At 43.6% G+C, this 27,819-nt stretch overlaps 1 protein-coding gene across 3 annotated transcripts in view; it reads left to right on the plus strand.

Annotated features, from left to right (window-relative positions):
• The window catches only part of lrpprc (leucine-rich pentatricopeptide repeat containing), a 90,359-nt gene that overhangs the window by 53,606 nt on the left and 8,934 nt on the right, over window positions 1-27,819 (plus strand). For 2 of the 3 annotated variants that reach the window (XM_079512763.1, XM_079512762.1), the window contains exons 26-35: window positions 3,381-3,449; window positions 4,950-5,040; window positions 7,387-7,529; window positions 7,661-7,729; window positions 10,261-10,429; window positions 10,758-10,884; window positions 13,336-13,424; window positions 13,731-13,941; window positions 19,485-19,612; window positions 20,053-20,168. In XM_079512763.1, coding sequence (XP_079368889.1) covers window positions 3,381-3,449; window positions 4,950-5,040; window positions 7,387-7,529; window positions 7,661-7,729; window positions 10,261-10,429; window positions 10,758-10,884; window positions 13,336-13,424; window positions 13,731-13,941; window positions 19,485-19,612; window positions 20,053-20,168 — 1,212 coding nt within the window. The remainder of the gene's footprint in view (window positions 1-3,380; window positions 3,450-4,949; window positions 5,041-7,386; window positions 7,530-7,660; window positions 7,730-10,260; window positions 10,430-10,757; window positions 10,885-13,335; window positions 13,425-13,730; window positions 13,942-19,484; window positions 19,613-20,052; window positions 20,169-27,819) is intronic. The other variant, XM_079512764.1, reaches the window with a different exon arrangement.

Raw genomic sequence — 27,819 nt, forward strand, 5'->3', positions numbered from 1 at the left:
TTTGAACCGTTCCCGAATACGGTTGCCTGGTCCCCGCTGGCCATGATTCACATTGGGCTTTGATTCTAGCGCACCCGAGTATACTTGCATAACACACTTTGAGCCTCCAGGTGGCGGTGTGCTTGATGGCACTGACCATCAACTATGCGACATTGTCTCCAATAAATCCAGACACACTGCGTTGCATTGCCTCTTTGCCGTTACTTCACTGTCAGCTTGCCTGCTATTCACTGTGTCAGTCAGTGCTGTGCTCCAGTGTCGTGTTTGATTAGTTTGCTATGGATTCTACTTTAGCATTATTATTTTTAGTTTTACTTTGGAGACTATGCCAAAGCCCAACATATAGTCCGCGGAATAAGATCAGCACTTGGCTTGTCGACTAGAGATTATGTCACGTTCTAAAAAAAGTTACGCATGCATTCACATTGGAATGATCCGTATCCGAATACACTTCAACGGTCCAGAGACCCGCCCCCCCATGCGGTCTCGGGGACGGTTGGGCGATCCGCTCCCGGGAACGGTACGCATCGTTCACACTACCACAACATCTGCTAAGTGGTCCCGAGTGCGCACCCGGGAACTATACATTTTGACACATTGATAAATGTTTGAGAATTGATTCGGTATCATGAAAAATTTAATTGCAAGTGTAAATAAAGTGTAAAGATTCTTTCTGGCACGCTTGCATATACTGTCATTGATCACATTGCTCCAGTGGAGTTGCTAGAGCGCATGGATTTAACTGATATTTAATTTTGACAGACAGTTTATTATTTGATTTCTAGGTGAGAAACCAGATGTCCACTATGTGATGGATTTTTCAATGAAAATGACACAATGAGTGTTTTGCATACCTCCATAGCTATGATTTGATCGGTTCTGTGCTGGCAATTAAAATCCCCTCCCAGAAAAAGGTCATGGGTACAACAACATTGTATTGTCTTGTGTTAAAATGGCATAATTACAAGGATAATTACAATTGCCTTTTATCCCAACCATGGGATAAAAGGGCTAATGGGAACATAAGCCTTATATTGTTCCATACTAAATCAGCCCAGTCTAAACAAAGGACCTTAGTGTAAAAAAAAACAACCATTAAGCTGCCCTAATCATAGCGTGTCTATTTTGCGTGTCAAGTATTCACATGCCCTTTTTCATGCATATGCCCATAAGCACATGCTTAGGCTATCTATACAAATTTGAATATACGTCCATTCTGTCCACCAAACCGAACTGAAAGTTAAAGCTTAAGTTATTGACACATCAGTGTCTTCCTGGAGTAATACCAATGCTATGCTACAGTAGATAATACTGATGCACTCTGACAGTACAATGTACTGTAAGACTGCATCAGTATTATGTGTTATCTACTGTTAGTACATAATACATAATACCAATGCATTTCTAATTTTCTATGTAATATATTACACATATTAATTGCTACATAATGCATAATAATTGTGACCGGAGGTCGCAGTTAACTATGAAACCTTGCATTTTTGACACAAACCCACAATCCCTGTCACTCTGTCACCTAACTCAAATCCCCGTCACTCACCCCAGGCAAACCCCCAGGTGCCCAGGTCATCGTGACATCAGCCCCCATATATGGTGCCCAGGTCATCGTGACATCAGCCCCCATATATGGTGCCCAGGTCATTGTGATTTATTGGTCAAAGTTCATCCCATGCCAAAGTGACCGCACGCAGTCTGACGTCACCCAGGCGGATGCGTGCACCCGCCGATCGTCGCCGTCGTCTGTCCAGAACTAGAGTTCAAAGTAACTAGTGTTCTCAACAGGCCCGAAAATTAAGGCCCCGCCCTACCTGGGCCCTCATCAAACCCTGTACATTCAATACACTGCCCCCGCTGCCACCCTTAGATCTCCATATACTGTATGGAGTTGACCTGTTCTGACATTCCATATCTTGATCTGACCTCATCACACCCTGTACACAAGATACGCTCCATATATGGCCAGTGCATGACCATGACCTCGCCCTCAGGCGTCTTACTGGTTTCTAAAGCTACAATGACAATGGCAGAATTCATAATGTATGATAATGTCAGAATAATTCATGATTCTGCTAGTACCTACCCCAAGTGTCTTTGTTGATTAATGTTGGCCCATGACATGTCGAGATGCATGATCAAACAAATAATAGTCTAGTTATTTCAAAAAGCATAATCCGCTAGATGGATCTGTATGGATTGATATTTAAAATTTTGGATAATGCATTTTGCTTAAAGGTTTTAATCTGATGTCATGTAATTATGATCACGAAGCAATTTCTTATGGACCTGTTACTGAGCTGCCATAGTTAGTGTTACGACCTCATATGGAGTCTAGAAGATAAGGAGTAACATATAGACAGGTAACCAACAAAAAGTTGTAAATTTCTTATTACTGACAAGTTGAGGTTACAGAAACTATATGTAAATATAAATAGGAAAAATCTATAACTTCATTGTGGCCAAGGACAAAACAACAAACAAAACTACTCCACCCTGCCTGAAAAAGAATCAAACTAAACTACAGCAAGCAGAACAAAAATGACTAACTAAACATAAACATGTTCAAAAAAGTTCTAAAAGAAAATGGCAGCGCACCCCTACCAAGCTTCCCCATTGAATTGATACACAAGAAATGGTTTGAAATAATAGTTAAGTTTAACTATGAGCAGGTGCGGCCTTAAGGGTCAGGAGGCCCTGTTCATGACATCATAATTTAATATTTAATAATAATAATAATTATTATTTTGTAATTATTTTGTCAGTGTGTATTATCAGACTTCAAAGCATGAACAGCATACAGCAAGTAGAAAAATACACAAAAGCAGCTTGATTAAACAATTATTTTACTTTGTCTTGAAATTACTGTAAGGTATAACTGGGAGGTATAATTGTATCGGGAGGCTCGAGGCCCGTTTTCAATTGAATTTATTGAAACGTATATAAGGCCGCCACTGACTATGAGCAGAATATCTGTCTACTTTAAACACTACTTTAAACACAGACAGTTTTAACACTAGCTACAAGCAAACAGGGTTCAGCACAGGTGACGGATGGCAAATGGGCTTTTATACTGGGCTGATCAAGGAATGAGGGCCAGGTGTCTCCAGACCACTGAAACACTCAGATGGTTAATACACACTATATGGGGCCACATGGGGCCGTAACAGTTAGGTTTTGTACAGATGTTGCGTAATGCCAGTTTGTCCTGGTACGATTTCACCCAGCCAGTGTACAATGGCCACGTATAGTACAGTAGGATTAACACCCACACATGCATGGACATTTCACCACCAGATGCCATTCAGGACAGTAGTACAGTATTTAATTATGATTATACTGAGATGTTTTAATTTGTCTTTTCTTAGACTCCTGGGCTGAGGGCAAGGGCTGGACGCCTGCAGTGGTATGCAGAGAAATGCATTGTCAACCTCCAGGTAACGCCTATGCACACATCATGCATCATTTAAATTTAAGTTAAATTACCACTCTGGCTGTAAAGATGTAAAATGAAACCATAAGAAATAAACTCAACTGTAACTAGGGTTGGGATTCGGAACCGGGTCCATTTCAGACCCGGTTCCGACATTGCGGATCCGGAGCCGGTTCCATCGTTTTTTTATTAACGGTTCCCCAAACGGTTCTCATCAGTCGTCATTTAGCTCCGCTGTGTCTGTGTGTGCATGCAAGCAGAGCCTGGGGTGACGTCACCCCACCTACAGAGTGAGTGGGGTCGGGGAGGATACGCCCACTGCTCTGTGCATTCAGCGACCGCCGCGGAGCGAGTGGGACACTGGGACAGTATGTCGCACAGATCTCTCTCCAAAGTGTGGTTAACAGAGAGGGAAATGACTGAGGCTGAGCAGTGAGCACGCAAAGTGCAATAAATGCGATGCTATAGTTCCCTCTGCAAAGGTTGTTGCAACTTGTACCACGTCCACATTGAGGAAACATCTCAAAATCAATATGCCTACACGAGTCCACAACTCACGAGAATAATCTAGGCACATGGCGTTTGTGAGCCATGCGGAAAGCCGTGCCCGCTCTCTCCCCGCAGCTCCACACAGCCGGCGGGGGACGATCTGATGCAAGGCTGGTTTACTTTCCCCAGGCTAGTAACGTAATAGAAAATAAAAACTACTAACGTCTACAGAGCTTTTCATTAGGCGTATTGTACAACTGTCGTATCGTGTTAATTTAGAACGCCAATGACTCGACGTCTTTCTGTCTGATATTTTATGAATCACGTTAACTATAGAGCCAAATCAATTTGTCTGCACTTATTTTTTACAACTTATAAGCAACTCAACTGCTTTTGATTTGGCTCTAAATTAATCGCGTGACTGTTGAGAGCCCAGCGTTTAGGTGCATATACCTCCATAGATTGATTGCTTTATAAACAGTTTGCAGAAAAAAGCACAGGAACATACAGTTCAATACAAGGTCTGCTAAGAGGATTTTATAATCCAAGAAAGCACTATGGCTTGTTTCCATTAGGGTAAGGGGTCCTTCATATTACATTAATCTGAACATTAAAGACAACATTTGTCACCACAACAATATCATTATTGCAATGTGTACTGTATATTTAATATACAGTAGGCTACAAATTGCAATATACAGTACAAATTGCAACAATTATGTGGTGGCTAGCTGCTGGTGGTGGTGGTGAAGTTTAAATAATAGTGCCACCTCATAATTGTAAAGTGCATTTTCAATAATTGAATTAATGAATTTGTGTTTATTATGTACTTGGTTAGGTTAGTTATAATATAAGCATAATCTATGTCAGAAAAAAGGGGGAAAAAATAATATTAGGATCCGTTAAGGGAACCGTTAGGAACCGGAACCGTTAAGAGGGATCCGGGAAGGATCCGGAACCGTTAAAATCCTAACGAATCCCAACCCTAACTGTAACCCATGTTTTTTGCGTCCAGATGGAGCCCTTAGAGAACATGGTGGAGTTGACAGCCAAGCTGTTTGAGTGTGACCGTGATGAGATGTACAGCTACATCCTCCGTCTATGCAGTAAGGACCAAGCTTCCCTTCTTCCCGTCTTTGTCTATTTGTCCATCAGTCTGTAAGGATGGGACGATAATCCTTATTATCGTTTATCGTGATAAAAAAAACTTCTCACAATAATCGTATCCCAGAGATTACATTTTCCTGTGAAATTGTCCTCCGTCATACACTAGGATAAACTAGCACAACAAACATTGAGCATGATATGGAAACGTCCCAGCTCTTTAGCTGTCTGGTCCAGAGAGTACGCTGGGGTCTTATATTTTTCTGCACACTATTAAACTGTGCTTGTCTGTAGCCTTGCGTTCCAATTGTACCATGTTGCAACTACGTATGAAAACTCTTTTAAATAACGGTTGATGCTCTAAAAGTCTACTTTTTACCATCACCACCTACAGCTGTGTTTCTTGAAATTCATTTACCATTCATTTATTCCATACACAGTTGAGCAAGTCCTTTTATATAAAGAGTTTTAAGCCTGGAACCAAGCCAAATAACTATGAGATGATTCATGACCGTAACATATTTTATTTGTGTGTGTGAACAACAATAACAAAAGCACACCTAAAGGCGACAGGTATGTAGGAGAAGACCAAACAAGGGCCGACACACAAAGGAAAAAACTCCCGCACACTGTCTTCAAATCCAGTTTAAAAAGGTTTTAATGGGAAATCACAATGCTTCGGTCTATCATCAAGCTATCTCTATGGTGTGGTGTGTGTGAACAACAAGACATTGGAAAATAGGAAGAAGAAAACGGGCATGGTAGTTGCGAATGTACCATTACTATGTAAACCAGCAGAACATGTCTGTCTGTGTGTGTCACGCTGTGACACCACCCGCCCGCCACCAGAGGGCGCAGCTGTATCACACAAAAAAACACTCACACACGCACGCACAGTATAAAACTTTCTAAAAAACTTTCAAAAAAAGAACTTAAAAAAAAAGAAAACGTACAAAAAAAGGACGTCATTTATTCTAATTGTTGTTATTGCAATTTAAGAGCTGTGTTCGCTTCCCGCGTTCGTGCGTCTTACTTGTTTCTGTACTTAATTATAAGAAACAATACATCCCATGTGACATCATAATTGTGTGTGCGTGCGTGCGCGTGCGTGTGCGCAGTATGTAAGTGAGAGTGAATGGAGTCAGCCAGTGCAGGAAACATGGTGTGATTGCAGTAGAGAGGGTTACCCCAATGATTGAAGTGTTAAAGCTGATTGTCAGCCCATTTTTACCTTCTCCCATACACGCACACACACACGCGCACACACACACACTAGTTACCGTGTTTCCTAAATTACAGCGTAGCCAAGGGACTCACACAGTTGAGCAGATTAGAGTGCTGATTGCTGTCTCTCAGCAGGAAGCACATGTTGGAAATTACTGTGTGTGTGTGTGTGTGGTGCGCACTGGCCCACATATGCAATTGACGGAGACTGTTCAACCACAACTATATACACTGGTTGGTTGTACGGAGCTCAAAAGCCACTCATAAGGTAGCTTGGTTTGTAACTGATGCACTACACACACCTCAGTGTAACTGATGCACTACACACACCTCAGTGTAACTGATGCACTACACACACCTCAGTGTAACTGATGCACTACACACACCTCAGTGTAACTGATGCACTACACACACCTCAGTGTAACTGATGCACTACACACACCTCAGTGTAACTGATGCACTACACACACCTCAGTGTAACTGATGCACTACACACACCTCAGTGTAACTGATGCACTACACACACCTCAGTGTAACTGATGCACTACACACACCTCAGTGTAACTGATGCACTACACACACCTCAGTGTAACTGATGCACTACACACACCTCAGTGTAACTGATGCACTACACACACCTCAGTGTAACTGATGCACTACACACACCTCAGTGTAACTGATGCACTACACACACCTCAGTGTAACTGATGCACTACACACACCTCAGTGTAACTGATGCACTACACACACCTCAGTGTAACTGATGCACTACACACACCTCAGTGTAACTGATGCACTACACACACCTCAGTGTAACTGATGCACTACACACACCTCAGTGTAACTGATGCACTACACACACCTCAGTGTAACTGATGCACTACACACACCTCAGTGTAACTGATGCACTACACACACCTCAGTGCACATCAGCTGCCATCCCACACATGAAGGGGTCTTGGTTATCCTTATACTGGTTATTATATTATGCAAAGATACAATATGTGCACGAGATGTGAAAAACATGAAGACCCTGTCACCTCACGGTGGTTTTGATTGGTTGAGTTTTGTAGTTACAAGTGATGCTCACTGATGCTCCTGTTTTTTTCCCCTGTCAATGTCAGAGGAGACAAACAACTTCCAAAAGGCAGAGGCGACATGGACTAAGATGCAGGAAGAGAATGTGATTCCCAGGGAGAGGACCCTGCTCCTACTGGCTGACATCCTGAAGAGCAACGGTCAGGAGGTGCCCTTCGAGGTGCCTGAGGTAAAGAAAAAGATCACACTTATGTGAAGTAGGGGCACTCTTATCATCATACATTATCACATTCTGGCCAATCACAATTGGAGTCTTCACTTTAACTGGTTTCGTCCATCCGACGTGCCCACACGTCCTAGGGAATCGAACCGAGGGGTGCATCCGACGTCCTCAGACGTCCTAGCGCATCCTCAATGATACGGGGCGAGGTAAGAATATTCTGAATTTTTTTCCTTTTTTGTATTTGTCAGTTCGCCTTTCGGCTACCGTATGCTACACTCCAGGCAATTGTTAGCTTACCATTGACTTAGAAGCTTAGAATGACTCGTCTCTCCTAATCCAGGGCGCTCTCCGTGGTGTTGAACGGATCGCTTCATTTCTGCTCCTCATCCGTCTCTCCCGCAAAATATGAACGCTTTTTGGATCATATATCGTATAAATTAAAACGATCGCAATGTAAGCTAGCAATGTAAAGTAAACTTTTTTTAGTGGATTGTTTCCGGGTCGTGGGTTTCCGAGTAAAAGCGGCCATGTTGTTCCGGCACCCCAGAGCTCCTATTTTGAAGGACTTCCGGCACTGATTGTGTTAATGTTATTCCGGCCAATCACAATTAGCATCTTCAATTTTCTGCCCCCACTTTTTATCCTCAATATATACTTTGCTCAGCCAATCAAATCGCTATGGGGTGATCAGCCAATCAAATCATCGCTAAAATTCACACGCACACTCAAGGGGCTAGCGCCCCTCAAAAATAAGGAAATAATTTTAAAACATGTACATAGCCTGGTAGAGAACAGTGGTCAGAGCGTATATATATTTTGCGTCCGAGCATAGACATGGTAACGCCCCACCTGCCTCTGATTGGCCTACCGACACTGCCCGTCTTGACTGTCCTCCGATATGCGAGGTTACTCTGCGGTGGGAAATAATAAGAGAATGACAGCTTGGCACGCGTGACAGAATGCAGCCTTGTTAGCTAACTTAACTTAACTTAACGTAAGTTTTATTTTTGTAGAAGAGGCAAACTAATATTGTTTATGCCGTTTGCTTTGATTGAATAATTGATTGAAGACACGTGTGTGTTGTACTATGATTTGATTTGGGTGTGTTCTAAATAAAGTGTTAGTGTTGATTATCATGTATTTATATAATTATAGTAAACTACTATTATACTAAAAAAAGATAACGATCAAGGGAAAATAGACATTTTTACAGTGCAATAATGTTTCATGTTTACACATACAAATAAATTACACAATAATCAACCGTAAACACTTTATTTAGAACACACCCAAATCACATCATATTACGGCGTACATGTTCAATAAATTATTCCATCAAAGCAAACGGCATAAACAATATTAGTTTATGTCCACCTCAGTGGACAGTCAGGGCGGGCAGTGTCGGTAGGCCAATCGGAGGCAGGCGGGGCGTTACTATGCCTATGCTCGGACGCAAAATAGATATACGCGTGGTCAGAGGCTACCCTTTAGAGGTAAAAAAATAAAATAAAAAACAGTAATATCTCTACAGGACAGCCAATAACAAATTCAAAGATCTCATCCTATGATAACCACATTTCAGCCAGTTGGTGTGCTGATCTGACGCATCTGTTCTTTTACATGTGGGTGTAAACTCTGATGTGTAGTCACTAGTCAGTCAGATGCTGCTCAGAGGAATTAGGCAGGGATCTATAATGCCAGACTAATTTGTCCAGTAGTTAAATGCCAACCATATGGCTGCCTCTGGCATCCCTATTCTGGAGCAACCATTCCAAATTTCAAATCTAAAACCTCACAATGTGTGGTAATGCAATGCGTTGTGAGCTTTGAACACCTATTTTCAGCGTAGAGATTTGTTTTGAGGGCAATACTAGTAGTGGACCCAGTAGAGAGCCCTGGGGTACCCCCAGGTTAATATGTGGTTTAAGTGCTTATGCCTAATTTATACTCACAATTATTTGAAAAAAATCTATGTATTTATCCATCAATATTTCCACATCGATTCATTGATCAAAAAAGCACTTCTCTCAATGAATCGAAAAAGTAGTCAATAGAATAATTGCTAAGAAAATTGTCTATAGTTGCAGCCCTAGTTGGTGTGTGTGCATGTCTGTGTGTGTGTGGGCGCATGTGTGTGTGTGTGTGTGCGTGTGGGCGCGGGCGCAGGCGTGTGAGTGTTCTCATAGCCTGAAGCATGATGGGAAAGGAAGTGAAGACTGTTGCCTGGGGCAATGAACTCGGTGACTCCTGGGGCCATGGTGTTGTCACCCCCATTACGACGAGCACGCACACACGCACGCACGCACGCACACACACACACTCTCTCTCTCTCTCTCTCTCTCTCTCTCTCTCTCTCTCTCTCTCTCTCTCTCTCTCTCTCTCTCTCTCTCTCTCTCTCTCTCTCTCTCTCTCTCTCTCTCTCTCTCTCTCTCTCTCTCTCTCTCTCACACACACACACACACACACACACACACACACACACACACACACACACACACTCTCTCTCCCCTCTTCCCCTGGGGTGCCAGTCCTAATTTGCCCCCAGCCAGTACAGCTTAACCCCCCTCCCATTGTAGCTACATGGGTGACCGAGCATCAGGGAGCCATGCCCGCTCCAGCATTATTGTACTGTCACACACACACACACACACACACACACACACACACACACACACACACAGAGAACCACCAATCAACACAGATACAACAATGTTGTACGTGCGTGTGTGTTCAACAGACGTGGTATGCAGACGTCTCCACCAAGGAGGAGGTCCAGGTGCTGACGGAAGCCCCCAGCAGTAGGATGGCTGTGGCTGACCCCGCCCCGGCTGACCCCACCCGCGACAGAGCAGGAACAAACCACACAACACGCATGCTGACGCTGTGTAAGAAGAAAAAGGCCAAAGGTGAGTGACCATTAACCATTAACCCAGTGACCATTAACCCACTAACCAGTGGTATACGGGGAAAAAAAGAAATGGGGTGCGATAGGCCTAATGAAAAAGGCTGGCAAGGGGTTAAAACAAAAATCACACTCTGTGCTCAAACAGACAGATAGACAGGCAGACACACATACACACAAACTGTGCATAGGAGGGGCTAGCGCCCCTCAGAAACTTGAATTGTCACTAGCTGTTGGTCCTAATTTAATTTCACCATTATTGCTCTTTTCGAGTGTCTTTCCTATTTTGTCATTAAAAATTTTGACTTTTAATTACTTTACTTTTTCTACAGAGGCCTATGGGTTGCTGAAAGACGCTGACCAAAAAGGGGTGGCTGTGAATGCTGCCGCTTATGACATCCTGATCCGCTCGCTAATGGCTGCGGGAAGCCTGGAGGAGGCCATGCAGGTGAAAGACATGTGAGTGACTCTGCAGCACTCTGTGCTCTTAACCCCCGTTGGTATGATATGTGACATGTGAGTGACTCGGCACCACCATGTGCTCTGTACTCTTAACCCCTGTTGGTATGATATGAGACATGTGAGTGACTCGGCACCACCATGTGCTCTGTACTCTTAACCCCTGTTGGTATGATATGAGACATGTGAGTGACTCTGCAGCACCATGTGCTCTATACTCTTGTCTTAACCCCTGTTGGTATGATATGAGACATGTGAGTGACTCGGCACCACCATGTGCTCTGTGCTCTTAACCCTGTTGGTATGATACCAACATTCCACATTCCAAATCCTCAGTGTTACTCTCTTGAGAGTGAACAAATTTCACCAAATCGGTTGCATCTACTGTACATCACATCTAGAGTTCAAGCCACTACGCAGCCCTCACATCTAGAGTTCAAGCCACTACGCAGCCCTCACATCTAGAGTTCAAGCCACTACGCAGCCCTCGCATCTAGAGTTCAAGCCACTACGCAGCCCTCGCATCTAGAGTTCAAGCCACTACGCAGCCCTCACATCTAGAGTTCAAGACGTTTGTTTTAATTCTTCATGCTAAATCAATTACAATGGTGCCAAACCCTGAATAAAATGATGTGCCCAACATTTGTCATATAAAATAAAGTAGATGTCAAACGATCTATTGAAAAATTCAAAATGTCTTCTTTTTTATTTTATTTTTTTCTATATATTTTTTAAGCTTATTTCAGGTTTCTGGAATGCTGCATCAAGAGCAAACACAAACGTGGGCAAAAGAATTACAGAACACAATTTTAAATGTCTAGGCATCCTGTGCAATCTTTTCTTCAGTGACAGTGCTTCTAAACATAACAGCATAGAGTCATAGACTTTCGTATCTACTTTCCCCTGCTTTCCCCTCTGTTTTTTGTGATGGCTCACTTCAGGCTAAGACTAGGATTACACACTGATTGTGTGTTGACCCAAACGGCCCAGACCGTCTTCTGGATGTGAACAGCAGTCCTCACTAAGCCCCTACACACACACACACACACACACACACACACACACACACACACACACACACACACACACACACACACAAACACAGATTCATTTTGGTTTTCCGAGAAGCTGATGACTTTGCGGCAAAATGTCAGTCTTCCTCTGATTAGTAATGTATCGTGTGTGTTACTGTGTTGTGTTACTACCGCGGGACATATCAGGGCTTTAGCCGATGGACAAATGGACAGACAGACAGACAGAGGAATTAGAGATCTGAGCTTAGTGAGAAACCCCTGATCTTTTTAAGTAATCCCCTTTCTCTATGTTTCTGTATGTCTCTTTCTTTTTCAATTATCTCCTTTGCCTCCACTTTCTACTCATCCTTGCCTCTTCTTTCCATCTCTCCCTTGGCAGTTTTTATTTCGTACAATTTACAAATCTTTCGTATTGTTTTTACCTCCATGTTCCACTGAACCTGCCCCCCAGGGTGGATGAGATGGGGGGAGGACCAACCTCATGTGTGAGTGAAGACGCATGAGGTTAATGAAGAATTAAACATTAATTGTGTTTATTTTCGGGTAATCTGTACAGAATTGATCAGCGGGTGATGCCAAGATTAAGAGATTTGCAAAGATCGATGATGATGAGAGAGCGTAGGGAGGGTGATTGAGTTGAGACCATTGATGGTACACTTCTAGGGCCAAAGTTCTACAGAGGGGCCAACAAGAAAAAGAATAGCCAAACCGGAAAAAAGGAAAAGAAAAATGGCAGTGAGTGTGGAAAAGTGAGACTTCCAACAGATCTTTCTCTGAAACTTAAAACTTAAACCCTCACTGCTAAAGTCTCCACTGCAAATCGTTGGCCAGAGAGAGACACTGCGGCGATAATAAGGATTGGCGACAGCCCTGATGCTCAATTGAGCGGACGGCTTAATCCGTGGTAGGGGCGGGACTGTATTAGAAAGAAAAGGGGGAAAAAATAGGATGGCGTGATTGAGGTTCTAGTGGAGAGGGAAGAGAATAATAGATGGAAGAAGTCATGAGGAGGATGCTCCTTAGGCTTCAGCACCGCAGCATTCACCGCGTCTGTCCCTGATAAAACACACACACACACACACACACACACACACACACACACACACACACACACACACACACAGGGCCAGAACAACACAACACACACTTCTACAACAAGTCAAGCGCTCAATGTCAGGGGCTCAACCAAATTTGCTCCTTTCGTCTGTCCTTTCGTCTGTTTGATCTTAGCATATGAGCTTAATCAACAATTTGTCTTTAACAAAGCTTGCAGCCGTAACAAGATTGTCCACCATGTGCAGTTTCAGTATATCCATTCACTTTACTTTTGCAAGCATAAGATCTTTGTGGTGTGTGGACTGTTAAGGGTGACCTTCTGTATCCAAACAACATGTCTTTCTCTCCCTCTCTCTCCCAGGGCTGTGTCTCGTGTCTCAGGTTTTCAGCTCAATGACAATGCCAACAACTTGCTCATTCTCACACACTGCAAGAAAGGCCAAACAAAAGGTAATAAACTCACTAACATTCTCAATCTCTCGCTCTCTCTCACTCACACACACACACACACACACACAGTTAATTGAACTAATCATGATTCAAATACAAATTGATGGTTAGACTAATTGATTTAGTCCATTTTGAAAAAACTTTAAACTACTAATTCATGAAAAACCGAGAACCTTCTTTGGACATCTTTGTAAAGAGATATTTACTCACAACCCATATAACAACTGGTCCGCGACCTACAAATGGGTCCCACAAAACCCAGTGTTTGGGAAACGGTGGTCTTCCTAACCTCTCCCTGTCCTCCAGAGGGCATGGCGACGCTCAAGTCCATGCTGCAGGCAGACCAGGTGCCCAGCAAGCTCGCCATCGCTCGACTGGTCCAGACCCTGGCCCAGGGTCCTGAAGCTGACGCAGCCGCCATCCAGGAGGTGGCCTCCCTGACCAAAGCCCTGGGCTCTACCCTCACAGTGTCCAGTATGCTGTTCCCCAACAACACGGCCCTCGCACACATCAGGAGGTAAGACCTCTTTGTGTGTCTTCGCCCCGGCAGTACGCAGTCGGGGGCGGACATAGCTGAGTAGTTAGTGAGCCCGCCTGGGGAGCCTTCTCTGACACTTTAAAAATCAAACCTTTAGCCCTCGGCAATTTTTTATCTTTTGAGTACCAGGCCACTACACTGGAGAGTCAATCCTCTGTGCCATTAATTAGTATTTATCGTCCTCCTAAATCAAGTAAAGCCCTGTTTTTAACCGAATTGTCAGAGCTTTTATCTATTTGTTCCACAAACTATGATAAAACAATGATTATAGGTGACTGCAATTTGCACGTGGACAATGCCTCAGACAGCGTGGCTATGGACTTCCTACAACTATTAAATTCTTTCGATTTTATTCAGCATGTTGTTGGGCCTACTCATAACCATGGCCATACCCTTGACCTGGTCATGAGCAGAAACCTGAATATTAGGATTGATAGGACCATTGAAAGGCCTGAGTTATCGGATCATTACTTGCTATGTTTTAATATGACTATTACGGCTTTAGAAAAAAACAACACAGAATATACTATAAAAAAACGTTTTTTTAACACATCCACCGCCACTGCTTTTTCCCGTCATCTCACACCTGCTCCCCCATCACTGGTCACTCCCTCAGTGAATGATATGGTCCAACAATTTAATTCCAAAGTAGAATCTGCCCTTAATATAGTGGCTCCGTTAAAAACCAAAAAGAAATGCAACTCCAGAATAACACCTTGGATAAATGAGCATACACGCTCACTTAAGACACACTGTCGCAGAACAGAGCGTGTCTGGAGAAAAAATAAAAACACGATCAATCTAGAGACTCTTAAGATCTCAACAGCTGCCTACAACAGAGCTTTGCGCTTGGCTAGGCAGGCATATTTCTCGGCCATAATTGTTAAGAACAAGAAAAATGCAAAAGTACTATTTTCCACTATTGAACGTGTACTAAACCCTCCCCAGTCTTACAAGCAATCATTTCCCGCCTCTACTGCTAAGTGCAACGAGTTTGCATCCTTTTTTGATGCCAAAATCAATAACATTCGAGCTGGCATCATAAATGTAGCTGCTGCAAACACAGCAAATGTTGCCTCGCTTTTAAATATTGTTCGCCCTAGGGGAAGCCTGGCGTCTTTCCATACAGTCGAGGAAGAGGAACTCCGCAAGACCATAATGCAGATGTCCTCATCCACATGTTCACTGGACGGTATTCCCACCCCCTTCCTCAAAGAGGTGCTAGAGTGTGTACTTGGAGAAATCCTGCAAATTGTAAACAGCTCCTTACAATCAGGCATCTTTCCTGACTCACTGAAGACGGCTGTAGTTAAGCCACTACTTAAGAAAAATAACCTTGATCCCTCTGTGTTGGGAAATTACAGACCAATTTCCAATCTCCCCTTTCTGGGCAAGGTAATAGAAAAAATCATCTTTCTCCAACTAGACAATTTTCTGCAGAACAATAATATACATAATACATTTCAATCCGGTTTCAGAAAAGGGCACAGCACTGAAACGGCACTTGTAAAAGTAATCAATGATCTCAGGGTATCCGCCGACAAGAAACATGTGTCCGTTCTACTACTCCTGGACTTAACGGCCGCTTTCAATACAATTGATCACTCAATTTTATTACAACGTCTCGAGCACTTGATAGGCCTCTCAGGCACGGCCTTATCCTGGTTCTCCTCGTACTTATCAGGAAGAAGCTATTTTGTCAGCCTAGCCGACTTTGTATCGGACACGCACAATATTGATTCCGGTATTCCACAGGGCTCAATCCTTGGTCCTCTATTGTTCTCCCTCTATATATTGCCGCTGGGAGAACTCATTAGCGCCCTCGGAGTGAATTACCACTTCTATGCGGACGATACGCAGCTGTATCTTTCCGTAGCCCCTGATGACCCCTCTGCCCTTGACCCACTGCTATCCTGTCTGTCCAACATTAAATGCTGGATGAGTGAGAACTTTCTCCAACTGAACGAGGATAAGACAGAAGTTCTTATAATTGGCTCTAATGAGCAAAAATAATTGATAAAAAATAAACTCGGTAACCTAAATGTAGGAAGTAAGTCGACAGTAAAGAACCTAGGGGTTATTATCGACTCAGATCTGAATTTTAATGCGCACATTAATCAAGCTACCAAGACGGCTTTCTTTCATCTTCGAAACATTGCACGTATTAGAGCATATTTATCTTTAGATGATGCTAAAACATTGGTCCATGCTTTTGTCTTTTCTCGATTAGATTACTGTAATGCCCTCCTCTCAGGCCTGCCAAAGAAATCAACGGATAGACTCCAACTTGTTAAAAATGCGGCTGCTAGAGTGTTAACTAGAACTAAAATGAGAGAACACATTACTCCAGTTCTATCATCACTGCATTGGCTCCCAGTGGTTTTTAGAATAGATTTTAAAATTATTTTACTTGTTTATAAATCCCTAAATGGTCTTGCACCTTCGTACCTCCGTGACTGCCTACCTAGATATGTCCCTAACCGCCCCCTCAGGTCCTCCACTGCTGGCCTGCTTGAAGTGCCTAAAAAAATGTGCACAAAAAAATATGGTGAGGCAGCTTTTTGCTTCTCCGGCCCAACAGCCTGGAATAAATTACCATTCCAGCTCAGACACGCACCTTCTGTAGACATTTTTAAATCTCAACTCAAGACTCACCTCTTCACTCTTGCTTTTAGTTGAGTTTTAATATCTGCGTTCCTACTCTGTCCTGACTGATTTGCTGCATGTTGTGTTTTTATTTATTTTTTCTCTATGTTTTTATACTTTTATTTTGTTCTTTGCCATTGTTCTATCATTTTAACTACTTGACTGTGTTTTATTGTATTCTATTTTTGTGTCCTGCCCTGTGAAGCACTTTGAGCTGCATTTATGTATGAAAGGTGCTATACAAATAAAGTTTATTATTATTATTATTATTAGAGACCCTGGTTGTCCCAGGTACGATTCTAGGCCAGGCCAGCAATGTGTCCCTGAGCAAGACCCTAATTGCACCCCGAGTGCCACACAATATCTGCTCACTGCTCCTAGTTGTTATAGCATGGACACATTTCACATAATGTGCAAATATACAGTGACAAAAATGTCCCCAAGGTGTGGGGCCTATATTATATCGTTTTGCCAGCGCATCATTTCAGGTAGTTTTAACTAAGTATATCCATTTGCAGACAGGTTGTGAGGACCAATAGGCAGATAGATTGGACACAATCTGCATAGTAATGAAGCCTACATCGTTATAAGTCTATAGATTTTTTATTTAGTCACTTAATCACAGTTTGAAAGGCAGAGGGAAGGGGCCATCCACATATCACAGAGGACAAGTTCCTGCCCACCACCGTGGGGACTAGGGTTTGAATCCTCTGCCGTGCTTCCAGCCTGGCTGGGCGCTCCAATGAAATATGAAATAATTTGCAGTGATTTAGGAGCTCACTGAAGTATAAAAGATTGTACACAGTCCATATAGAACATCATAGTCACCGCACTTAAGCTGAAACCCAACAGTCGGTATAACGCATTACCAGGCAACGTGCTTGTGAGCAAGACCATCGTAACACACTACTGCATACTAACACAAGCGTAATAGGATTATTCATACATTCTGTCCTTAATGTGTTAAAACAACAAATAGCAAAATGCTCTCTTCTCTACCGCCAATCCTCGGTGTCGCCTTCATCTCGTCTCAAAAAGCAAGTGAACACATTTTTAAAGCGTGCAGCGCATCAAACTTTCATCGCCCTACATTAGCACCGATCAGCACTACCGCACACACAGACTCAAAACGGACAGCAGAAAATAGAGACTGAGAAATGAAATAAGATAAAGGGTGGACGGCCTCACGCCCGATTGGCCACCGGTGGGTGGGGCGGGGGGAAATGAGCGCTTGTCGTCTTGAACCCTGACCTCTGGGAGCGGTAGCCCTGAGCAGCTGTGACACGTGCGTCCCTGGCGCGCCTGAGTCGAGCTGACTGCTTAAGAGCCGGGGCGGTAAAAGACAAAACAAGCAGGGCCACCGGAAAACTGAGCGCCACATTTAGAGCCTCCCTCCCACCCTCGCTAAATTATTCAGACGTCCCCAGTCGCAACAATCAGCTGGATACGTCCCCAACACAGACGCACATACACACATACACTTACACTATTCGTTAAATATTGATAACGGCTTGGATTGGGCACTAGGCTATAGTAGTCAGCCTGTGTGATTTGTTCGATAAAGAACGAGATTCAACCAGCCGTGAGTCAGACACTAGTGTGGTTAGCACAAGGCAGGCAGACGGGGGAAAGGAAAGAGCTCCACCTACTGAGTCATCTGGACACAATCAGTTGTGTCATCGTTAACAGTAAAATCATTCAGTGTTTTTGATGACAATAATGTCCTTATTTTGGCACTATCCATTACTACAGTGTGTTCGCTGTTCATGTTTTCACGACGTACAAACTTCTCTTCAACTGGGATTTCAGATAATGGTCCATAGATTGTGTGTAGAACGTTTCACACAAATCTCTCAAAGATCCAGGCAGAAAATCAGGTATTAGCATTTTCAAACTGCTCAAAGGAAAGGAACTAAGAAAGCTCAGAAGTGTAAAGAAAGGAAATGCAGAAAAAAGGATCGGAGTATGTTTCCACTTACTGTGCCAAAGTGCAGATTCACAGAGCAAAGGCAGAGTCACACCGCTACTCAGAGTAAGACTGGGGTACCTCTAGTTAGCTTTTAAAAGGGAGGGCGGAGCTATGAGATCACTTGAGCTGTTTTGATGGCTCAGGTGATGGCAATAGTCTGCTGGCTCTTTGTTCAGTTTCAGAAAGACAGTCTGAAAGTGTGTCACTGAGCTCTGCCTGTGGACAGTACATTGGAGTATAAAAACAGACAGAAGACAATTAAGACAAACGGATAGTAAAATAAAGGAAGGAAATGCGGGAAAAAAAGGGATCGGAGTATGTTTTCACTTACTGTGCCAAAGTGCAGATTCACAGAGCAAAGGCAGAGTCACACCGCTAGTACTACTCAGAGGGCTGAGGGCTACTCGCCCTCAGGGCGTCTTACTGGTATTGTACTGTATGTGAAATATCTGACACGCCACTTTTCCTTTGGCATGTCTCTTGGTCATTTAGCAGCCCCTTAACCCATTTAGGCCTGACGTCGAAATTAAAAAAATGTCTTCTAAATGCTGACCGTTTTCTGAAATACGTGTTTCTTTATCAGTGGTGCTCAATATTTCGCCGAGAATTATCTGTATTTGGCCGCCGACCCCCATCTGAAAATATGTTGTTCCAGGAACCCCTCAGAAGCAAAGATTTGAGTTAAAAATGTTCACTATATATTCAAAGATTTGGGCCACATTTTCACGGTTTTTCAAAAATAGCAGACCTACAAGCTCGTAGCGCGCCACTTGGTGGCGCACTATGAGCTTGTAGATCTGCTATTTTTCAATAGCTAAATTATAACATGATGTTTAAAACACCAAAAGGGGTTCCCGCCCAAAATGGATTAAGTTGGTGAGATATGTTTTCCTTTTGCCCTCTCCAGGGGTGACGTGGATTCTGCCGTGGAGGTTTTGGAGGCCGTCTACACGGCTCCAGAGAGCTTGTTCCCCAGCATGTCCTACGTCTTCAGAAAGGTCCTGGAGGAGAACCACGACCAGGCCTTGGACAAACGTAAGACCCACCAACAGAATATACAACCATAGACCATCCAGTTTTACAGTTTATAGTCATGGAACCTGGAAGATTTCAAATGCTTTTTTAATAAGTCATAGACATATTATTCATTTTGTAAATTGGCCTTTTCTCCGGGGACTGTTTCCAAATGCAAATTAATCTGCGCTTTACAATGGTTTCAAGTCTATGCGATCTGATTTTCATACCATACTGAAATGAGTGGAATGAAAATAAAAACATGGTATGCTTGTACCATACCACCACAGTGATCCTATTCATTTTCATTGTGTGTGTGTGTGTGTGTGTGTGTGTGTGTGTGTGTGTGTGTGTGTGTGTGTGTGTGTGTGTGTGTGTGTGTGTGTGTGTGTGTGTGTGTGTGTGTGTGTGTGTGTGTGTGTGTGTGTGTGTGTGTGTGTGTGTGTGTGTGTGTGTTGCAGTGAGTGCTATGGCGGAGCGCCTAGCCAATCACTTCGCCTGCTACAGGCCAAACACAGACCTCTTCCTGGAGCTATTTGAGATGGACAAAATAGAGGATGCAAAGTTCCTGCTAGCTGTAAGTGTGTCCTTACTATCCGTCTACAGTATATGCCTTAAGTTTGTGTGTGTGTGTGTGTGTGTGGAGAACATTATATTCAGACGTCATACTGTTGTATTTAGAGATGTGACGTTCGTGAACGAGTCGGATCTTTTGAACGGCTCTTTGAAAGGAACGATGGGATCCGGTTCACAGTAGGGAGCCGTTCCTTTTTAGAGGAGGAGGGGGGCAGGGGGGTTTCAACTGGGGGGGGGGGCACTGGGGAGGCACTGGGGAGTGGGGAGTCCCTAGGGAGGCCCTGGGCAGATATTGGGGAGGTACTGGGGAGGCACTGGGGGGGACACTGGGCAGACTTTTTTTTTTTTTGCCCCCCTTCCCCCCCCACCCCTCCCCACAGCCCCCCCCCCCCCCCCCCCCCCCATCGGGAACGTCGTTCAAAAGAGCCAGTCTTTTGAACGACTCTTTGAAAGGAACGGATCCCTTCAAAGAGCCATAAATCCCATCTCTAGTTGTATTGAATGTTAAACTAAAACCAGCTCACGGTTCCAGAAACTGTAGGACTGAAGTTTCAAAACTAGCTATTTACTCATTAACCGTTTGGGCAAAGCTCTTTGGATATAAACCCCAAAACAATCCCCACTTCATTTGGGATATGGTGTGCCTACTGTAGTGTGTGCATTCCTGCATTCCAGAATCCAGAGTGATGATGGAGTGCTGGTGAGATATACCCAAAATATATTTAGTGGCCAGGTTTGCCACTCAGAGAACACAGAGACCACAAAGGTTTATCTTCATCGCACAGAACGTGTCTCGCTGTTACTGACGCTTCAGTGTTAATTCATCCATTTATAACTCGGAGAGAGTGTACAAAATGTAACAATTACATTTGTACACGGTCAGGATTCAATTAAACTTCAGATGGAATGGCAAGATAAGCCTCTGAAAAGCACAGGGAAAATAACTCATGCGTGCCACTTCTGTGTCTGTGTGTATAGTACCATCCATCTAGCCTTCCTCTAGTTGACTTATTTATCCAGATGCATATCCCTCTCATTCATAGTAAAAGCGGAGGGGGATACTTCCCTCCATCCCACCACACCACACCACACCACCACCGGGTAGGCTGTGTGAAATTGGCCTGCTGCCACTTTACTTAATGTGATCACGCTTCATCAAGTGCAGCTCCATGACTCTGTGTTCGGCTCTGGGGATGTGAATATGTACCAGCTTAGATGAGTCAGAGACAGGAAAGAGAACACTAGATGGATGGATGAGCGGAAGGCATTGGAGAGATGGAGAGAGAGAGAGGGAAACCAGGCGAGGACAGACGGATGAGAGACATGGTCCACCGCAAACCGTCCACCAGGAATCTCCTGGTTGATTGTCGCTCTCGCTCCGTCTATCAATCATTTAGCTGTGTTTCAGACTGGCATGCATGCTAATGAGCGTGGATATGTTACTTAGCTGCTGTTGCTGACCACCATTCATCACTATTTCAAAAGGAACTAAATGGATCTCTTTATGAAGATGGGGAAAGAAAAGTATTGTCAAATACCGTTAATCTTTTCTAATAAACAGCAAATGAACCCATTCTGGACGGGAACCCGTTTTGGTGTTTTAACTAATCATTATTTAGCTATTGAAAAATAGCAGATCTACAAGCTCATAGCGCGCCACTGAGTGGCGCGCTACGAGCTTGTAGGTCTGCAATTTTTGAAAAATTGTGAAAATGTAGCACAAATCTTTGAATATATATTCTTTCAGAATATTTATTTCGACGTCAGGCCTAAATGGGTTAAACCCTATGTACCTATTCTTGGTCCCCTCCTTTTTCCCCCCTACACCAAATCTCTATTCCGATCTACAAGATCACTACAACGAACTTGCCGATCTGCTATTTTTGCCGAATGTTTGCCTATTATTATGCCATGCCCAGAATAGGTACGGTAGGGTTCATGTGTTTTTACCTGGAGGTCACATAGTGTAGACAGACATGGGGACTGCTCCCTCCCTGACTGTTCAGATTTATAGCTATCCACGATTTAACTTGCTAAGTTGATAGCATCATGGTCCATAGCTACACCTACTGAAAGGCCACAACTGCACAAAGAGTATGTCTTTACTCAAACTGTCTAAATAATATAACTCAAGTGTCTTTTATACTTTTATTGTCGTTTAACAAACATACATTTAAACACATGAACTAATTATCTAGGATTGGTTTAAGGGTTAGTTTTAACCCAGTTTTACGTTTAGGTTAGTTAGTTAGGTAAATAACCTGCATGAATGAGAGAGAAATACATACATTCGTCGATTACAGGCAGGTTTACACAACACATGGATAACACATTGTTCATTGATTATTAATAGTTTGCATTATGTATCAATAATTACCATTGGTCTTATGTGAGCTGTGTTGTTCATCGTACGGTTGGCACGAGGTGTGGACTCTTCTGGATGTTACTAGAATCTGAGCTACTAGAGTCCTCGCAGGGTTTATAAAAACTCTGTTTAGTGGAGCCCGCCTTGTGGGCCGGTCTTAAACCAGCTTGGCATCAATTGGCTGCTGAGCTCCTTCCTGTGGTTGGTTTATAGCCAACCTTACTATTGGTTTGAAACCAGGAAGTATTACCTGACATGTGCTTGCCATGAGGTCTGGCATATGGGAGAAGCAGTTTGCTGGTGGCCTCTCTCTTCCCTTGGGAGGGAGCCTTTTCACACCTCAACCCCTACCCCCATTGTTATCTTAGGGACTTCACAGGCGGGGGCCCTTTTTAGGTATGTCTGTGCTAGCAGTAGTCAACACTGGTATAGTACCTATTATTTATTAAACATTAACACATCCCAATATCCTGGATATTTCCACACCCCCCGCAAGAACCTATTCATAAACTTATTGAAGAGGTTCTTCAAACAATCATTTCGTTTATAAAGGGTTTGGTTTTTGACACATTGATTATCTGCCGAAGGGGGGGGGTTTGATAAACACAAAATTATGATTAGCTTAACATGCCTTTGAACTGACTGGTTAAGGAATTATAATATTGTTCTTTGTTTTATCTTTTCAGAATTAGTTTCTCATTTTAAGGTTCCTGTTTGTTTCCTTACTTGTAATTCTGTTATAATTTGATTCCACTTTGTTCGAACAAATACATTGACTTGTGATATCTTCGTGGATCACTATTTTTACTTTCATCTAACATCCCATACTGTTAAATAAAGTCAACCTGTTAAGATTATTACTTTTTAGAAGCAGGTTGGTTCCTGCCATTTATTACCCCTCATAAACTTGCTTGGTCCTGAGCAGATTGGAGATAAGATTTCACAAGGGTTCTGGTTTACTTTACTGTCTTTTTCGTAAAAGCCCTTGGATTTTGTGTGTTTAGTAACTAATGTGTAATTTAGCATGGCACTTCGATTTGGTCACCTTAAAGGTTTTTTAGGCAATGATTTCAAACTGGCCTGCAAACTTAACAAAGTCATCACATTTCAAACATTGATACATTTGCCCCTGTCATTGACATGGGCTGTTGTTCGTGTGCGTGGCAACTAGGTTGTGTTACAATTCACACCTTCCCATCCTGGCTTTTTCCTTGCTGGAAAGGAAGAGTTAACATTATTTTATACCACACATTAATTTACCATTTTACCCTAGTTATGAGTTACTTTATACTTTCTGGTTTGTACTCGTTAACCGGGGAATGTTTATGTATTCTGTAATGTTAACTTGTAATACAATTCACAATCACACAATACACTTTTTGTTAAAAACACACATGAAGTTGTCACTGTCCTTCTCTGCCTTGGTGACAGCCTGGAGGTCCCCCTCCCTGTGTGGGGGGGGAAGCACGTGTGTGTGTGTGTGTGTGTGCGCGTGTGCGCGTGCGCGCACGCTCCCCCGATTGTGCCAACATTCCTCCTGGTGGTCATCCTTTTGGGCCCGCCGGTGTTGGGGGGGGGGGGGTAGGCATGTGTGTGCATCCGTCATTCATTCATGACGTAATTGGCATTGACTGCATTTTTCATTTTAACTTTCCCTCTGCCATCGGTGCCATCGGCAGGTTTTATTGTGACCTTACCGATGGCTGCAGGGCTTGTGATGGAGAGCGCTGCTTTGCAAAGCTTTCCCCAGCTTCCACGTGGTTTGGCTGTGGGCGGTCCCCCCAGCTCACCATCTTTACCCTCGCCGGACGGGAGGGGGTACGTTGTGGTGGTCGCTGTTGTGGGGTGGACTACTGCAGTGGTTGCTGGCATGGGTAGGCATAGCAGGGCGATCGTCGCAGACTCCGCCCTGGTGAAACTCAAGGGCTTATGCCTTGACAGGGTGGATTCTGTGGGGTCTGGTGTCAGGCCGCTGCTCGCACTGGTGGAGGACGGTTTCGTCTCACCTAGGTCTGCCGCTCTGATGTCATCTCGCCCTTCTGAGGCGAGGGATTGCTGTGGCGTGCGCCACTGTTCTGTGGCGGTCGACTTCCTGTTGTCTCCCGCGACGGACGCCGTGACAGCGTGCGCTGTGCTGGCCCCGGCAGCTCGCTGGGTGGTTTCTTCCTTTGGACTCACCCTGGCCTCCGGTGCTGTGTTGGGAGTCTGGTCGATGTGCACCGACGTAGTGGCGGTCGGCGTCCCATTTCCCACGTCGGACACTGGGCCTTGTGCCGTGTCCAGCTCCTTGGTGTCGTGCGTTGGACAGCAGGTCCCCTGCGGTTCTGGCGTCGCATTCGGGGGAGCCTGGTTGTCCTCCGCTGACGTAGTGGCAAGCCCCCCTGGGGCTCGCGAAGTGACGTCTGCTGTTGGTGTGAGAGGGCGGACCGGTTCCTGCCGCCCCCCTGCCGTTTCTTCCCCCATCGAGGTGACGTCATCTGTTGGGGTGAGAGGGCGGTCAGGCGTCTGTCGCCTCCCGTCCGTTTCTTCCCCAATCGAGGTGACGTCTGCTGGGTCTTCAACTTCCCCCGCCGGCTCGGCGGTGACCTGTGTTAGTAGTTGTATTGACCCTACCTGGGCTATTTCTGGTACGGCTTGCAGGTTAAGCCTGTCTCTCGCTAGAACGAGCTTTTTATAGCCAGAGAGCATTTGAATTGACCTTTTCGGACTTATTAAGGATTTGGTGTCCTGTAATATTAAATTCAAAACATTGAGAGCTTCCTCTAACTCTATTAATGCCATCGGTTCTCTTGTCTCTGAACTAATCAATTTGTTTATTGTGTCAGACAAGTTTGACCATTGTGGTTCCACTTGTAACCACACTGAATCCAGTAACAATTTTCTAATGTTATAGTATTTAGTCGTGCAGTCATGGAGCTCACTATTTACTTGCAAAGCATTTTGTGATAAATTAGCTTCTTTCAATTCTTCAAAATAATCTGTATAAGTGTCCATTACATTCTCGAAAGCTGTTTTAAGATTAACAAATGCATTTGCTTTTCTGATGACTGGAGTATTTTGTGACAGACTTATTTTACACTCAGTAGCTAATTTTTTGAATATTGATCGTGCCACTTCGCTTTTAACTTTTAACTCATTGATTAATATATTAGCCATCTTTGCCTCACCTCTTGGGGATTTTAGCAAGTGCTATTATTATCACGGTTTTATAGTTTTATAGCATTGACACCGGGGATTTAGCCAGTTTAGCGTTTACAGTATTTTTGTTTCCGTTACGGTTCTGGTCTAATTTAAGCTAGGTATTATAGTTAAAAGTGGTTTCACATTTCATTGCTAATAAAACCTGCCTCCCTTTTTTACTCAATTTTAGCCTGGTGGTTAGTGCTGTCCTAGCTCCATTTATTCACAAGCCTATTGCATGTGCCTCTTGTGGGGTCGCAATTAGCATTTGGGCTTGTCTTTATGACTTCCCCCCCACCCCTGCTGATAAGCAGAAGTTATAGTGGTGGAGCCCTGTTGTTTACCAAACTCTACCCTCCCCCCGCACTTATGGCTGGGATGGAGAGTCTTCTAGAGAGTAGAGGCAAGTTGCCATTTTGCCCTGTTGCCTATTTACTCTGCCCTTCCCCCACTCATGGCTAGGTTAGAAGTATTTCAGAGTAGAGGCAAGTTGCCATTTTGCCCTGTTGTCGCCTATCTCATCACTGCCCCTCCCCCGCCTATGGCTGGGTGGTAGTCACAGTGTGGAAGGCAAGACAAAAGGCTAATGGTTTTAGCAAATTAGCTTTACACTGGCGGCCATTTTACCCTTGGTGAAAAGCAAGGATAACATGGGACTATTGACCCGTTTTCTAGTTTACAATGATCACCCCTAAATCAATGACATCAGCTTGCTTGGAATCAGAGGCCGTACGTCCTTGATTCTGGAGTAATCATTAAAACCCAGAGCTCGGATCAAATTGTCCGCCTGTAATTAGGTTAGCAACCTTTTAGCTTTACAGTAACGCTTTATATCCTATGGTTTGCTGGCTTCTTCAGAGCTCTGTGCTAAACTGGATTTCATGCTATGTACTGTTTTACGCTGGAGTTACTTTTGTTTGTACATGTAGTACAAGGCCTGTGGTTACATCAGGCTTTTTACCATCTATGCTTGAGACTTTTGAGTCTGAAGCTGTGGCGTCTATTAACCGTGCTTTGAACCATTTAGTTACAAGGCTATTTTAGTTACAAGGCTACTGGTTTAAAATTGTTAGTAAAGTTACCGCGATTAAGTTGATAATTGCACACTAACCTTGCTCATTTGGAGCGTTTGTTTTAGTAAAGTTTACCGCGATTATGATAATAATCGCACCCCATGGTTTTTTACTCCGTTTGGAGTAAAAACCTTGCTCATTTTGAGCGTTTGTTTTAGTAAGTTTACCGCGATTATGACAATAATCGCACCGTATGTTTTTTTACTGTGTTTGGAGTAAAAAGGAACCGTAATATAGTTTTATATTACACCGTATGGTTATTTACTACGTTTGGAGTAAAAAGGAACCGTAATATAGTTTTATATTACACCGTATGGTTTTTTACTACGTTTGGAGTAAAAAGGAACCGTAATATAGTTTTATATTACACCGTATGTTTTTTTTACTACGTTTGGAGTAAAAAGGAACCGTAATATAGTTTTATATTACACCGTATGGTTATTTACTACGTTTGGAGTAAAAAGGAACCGTAATATAGTTTTATATTACACCGTATGGTTTTTTACTGTTCAGATTTATAGCTATCCACGATTTAACTTGCTAAGTTGATAGCATCATGATCCATAGCTACACCTACTGAAAGGCCACAACTGCACAAAGAGTATGTCTTTACTCAAACTGTCTAAATAATATAACTCAAGTGTCTTTTATACTTTTATTGTCGTTTAACAAACATACATTTAAACACATGAACTAATTATCTAGGATTGGAATAGGAAGAAAGAATAGAAGAGAGATAGACAGGGTGGGCTCCATGGAGGGGCCTGGTCCACATCTGGTCCAGGTCGTGCACTGTGAGGCCGGGTCCACGGTCACACTTCTGGTGGGCTCCATGAAGTGGCCTGGTCCACGGTCACACTCGGCAGTCAGTTAGGGGTTAATATTAGAGGTCCACGGAACTGCGAAGTGGAGGACAAAAAGAGACTCCGGGGAAGGATTCCCCGGATGTTGGGTTAGTGGCAGGCCTTACTGGAGCCTATACAGTGTATATTACAAGCACTGCTGGGAGACTGCTGGGCTCCGTGAAGTGGCCT

Source organism: Electrona antarctica (assembly GCF_951216825.1).
Source record: "Electrona antarctica genome assembly, chromosome: 10".
In the NCBI taxonomy this organism is placed as follows: Eukaryota; Metazoa; Chordata; class Actinopteri; order Myctophiformes; family Myctophidae; genus Electrona; species Electrona antarctica.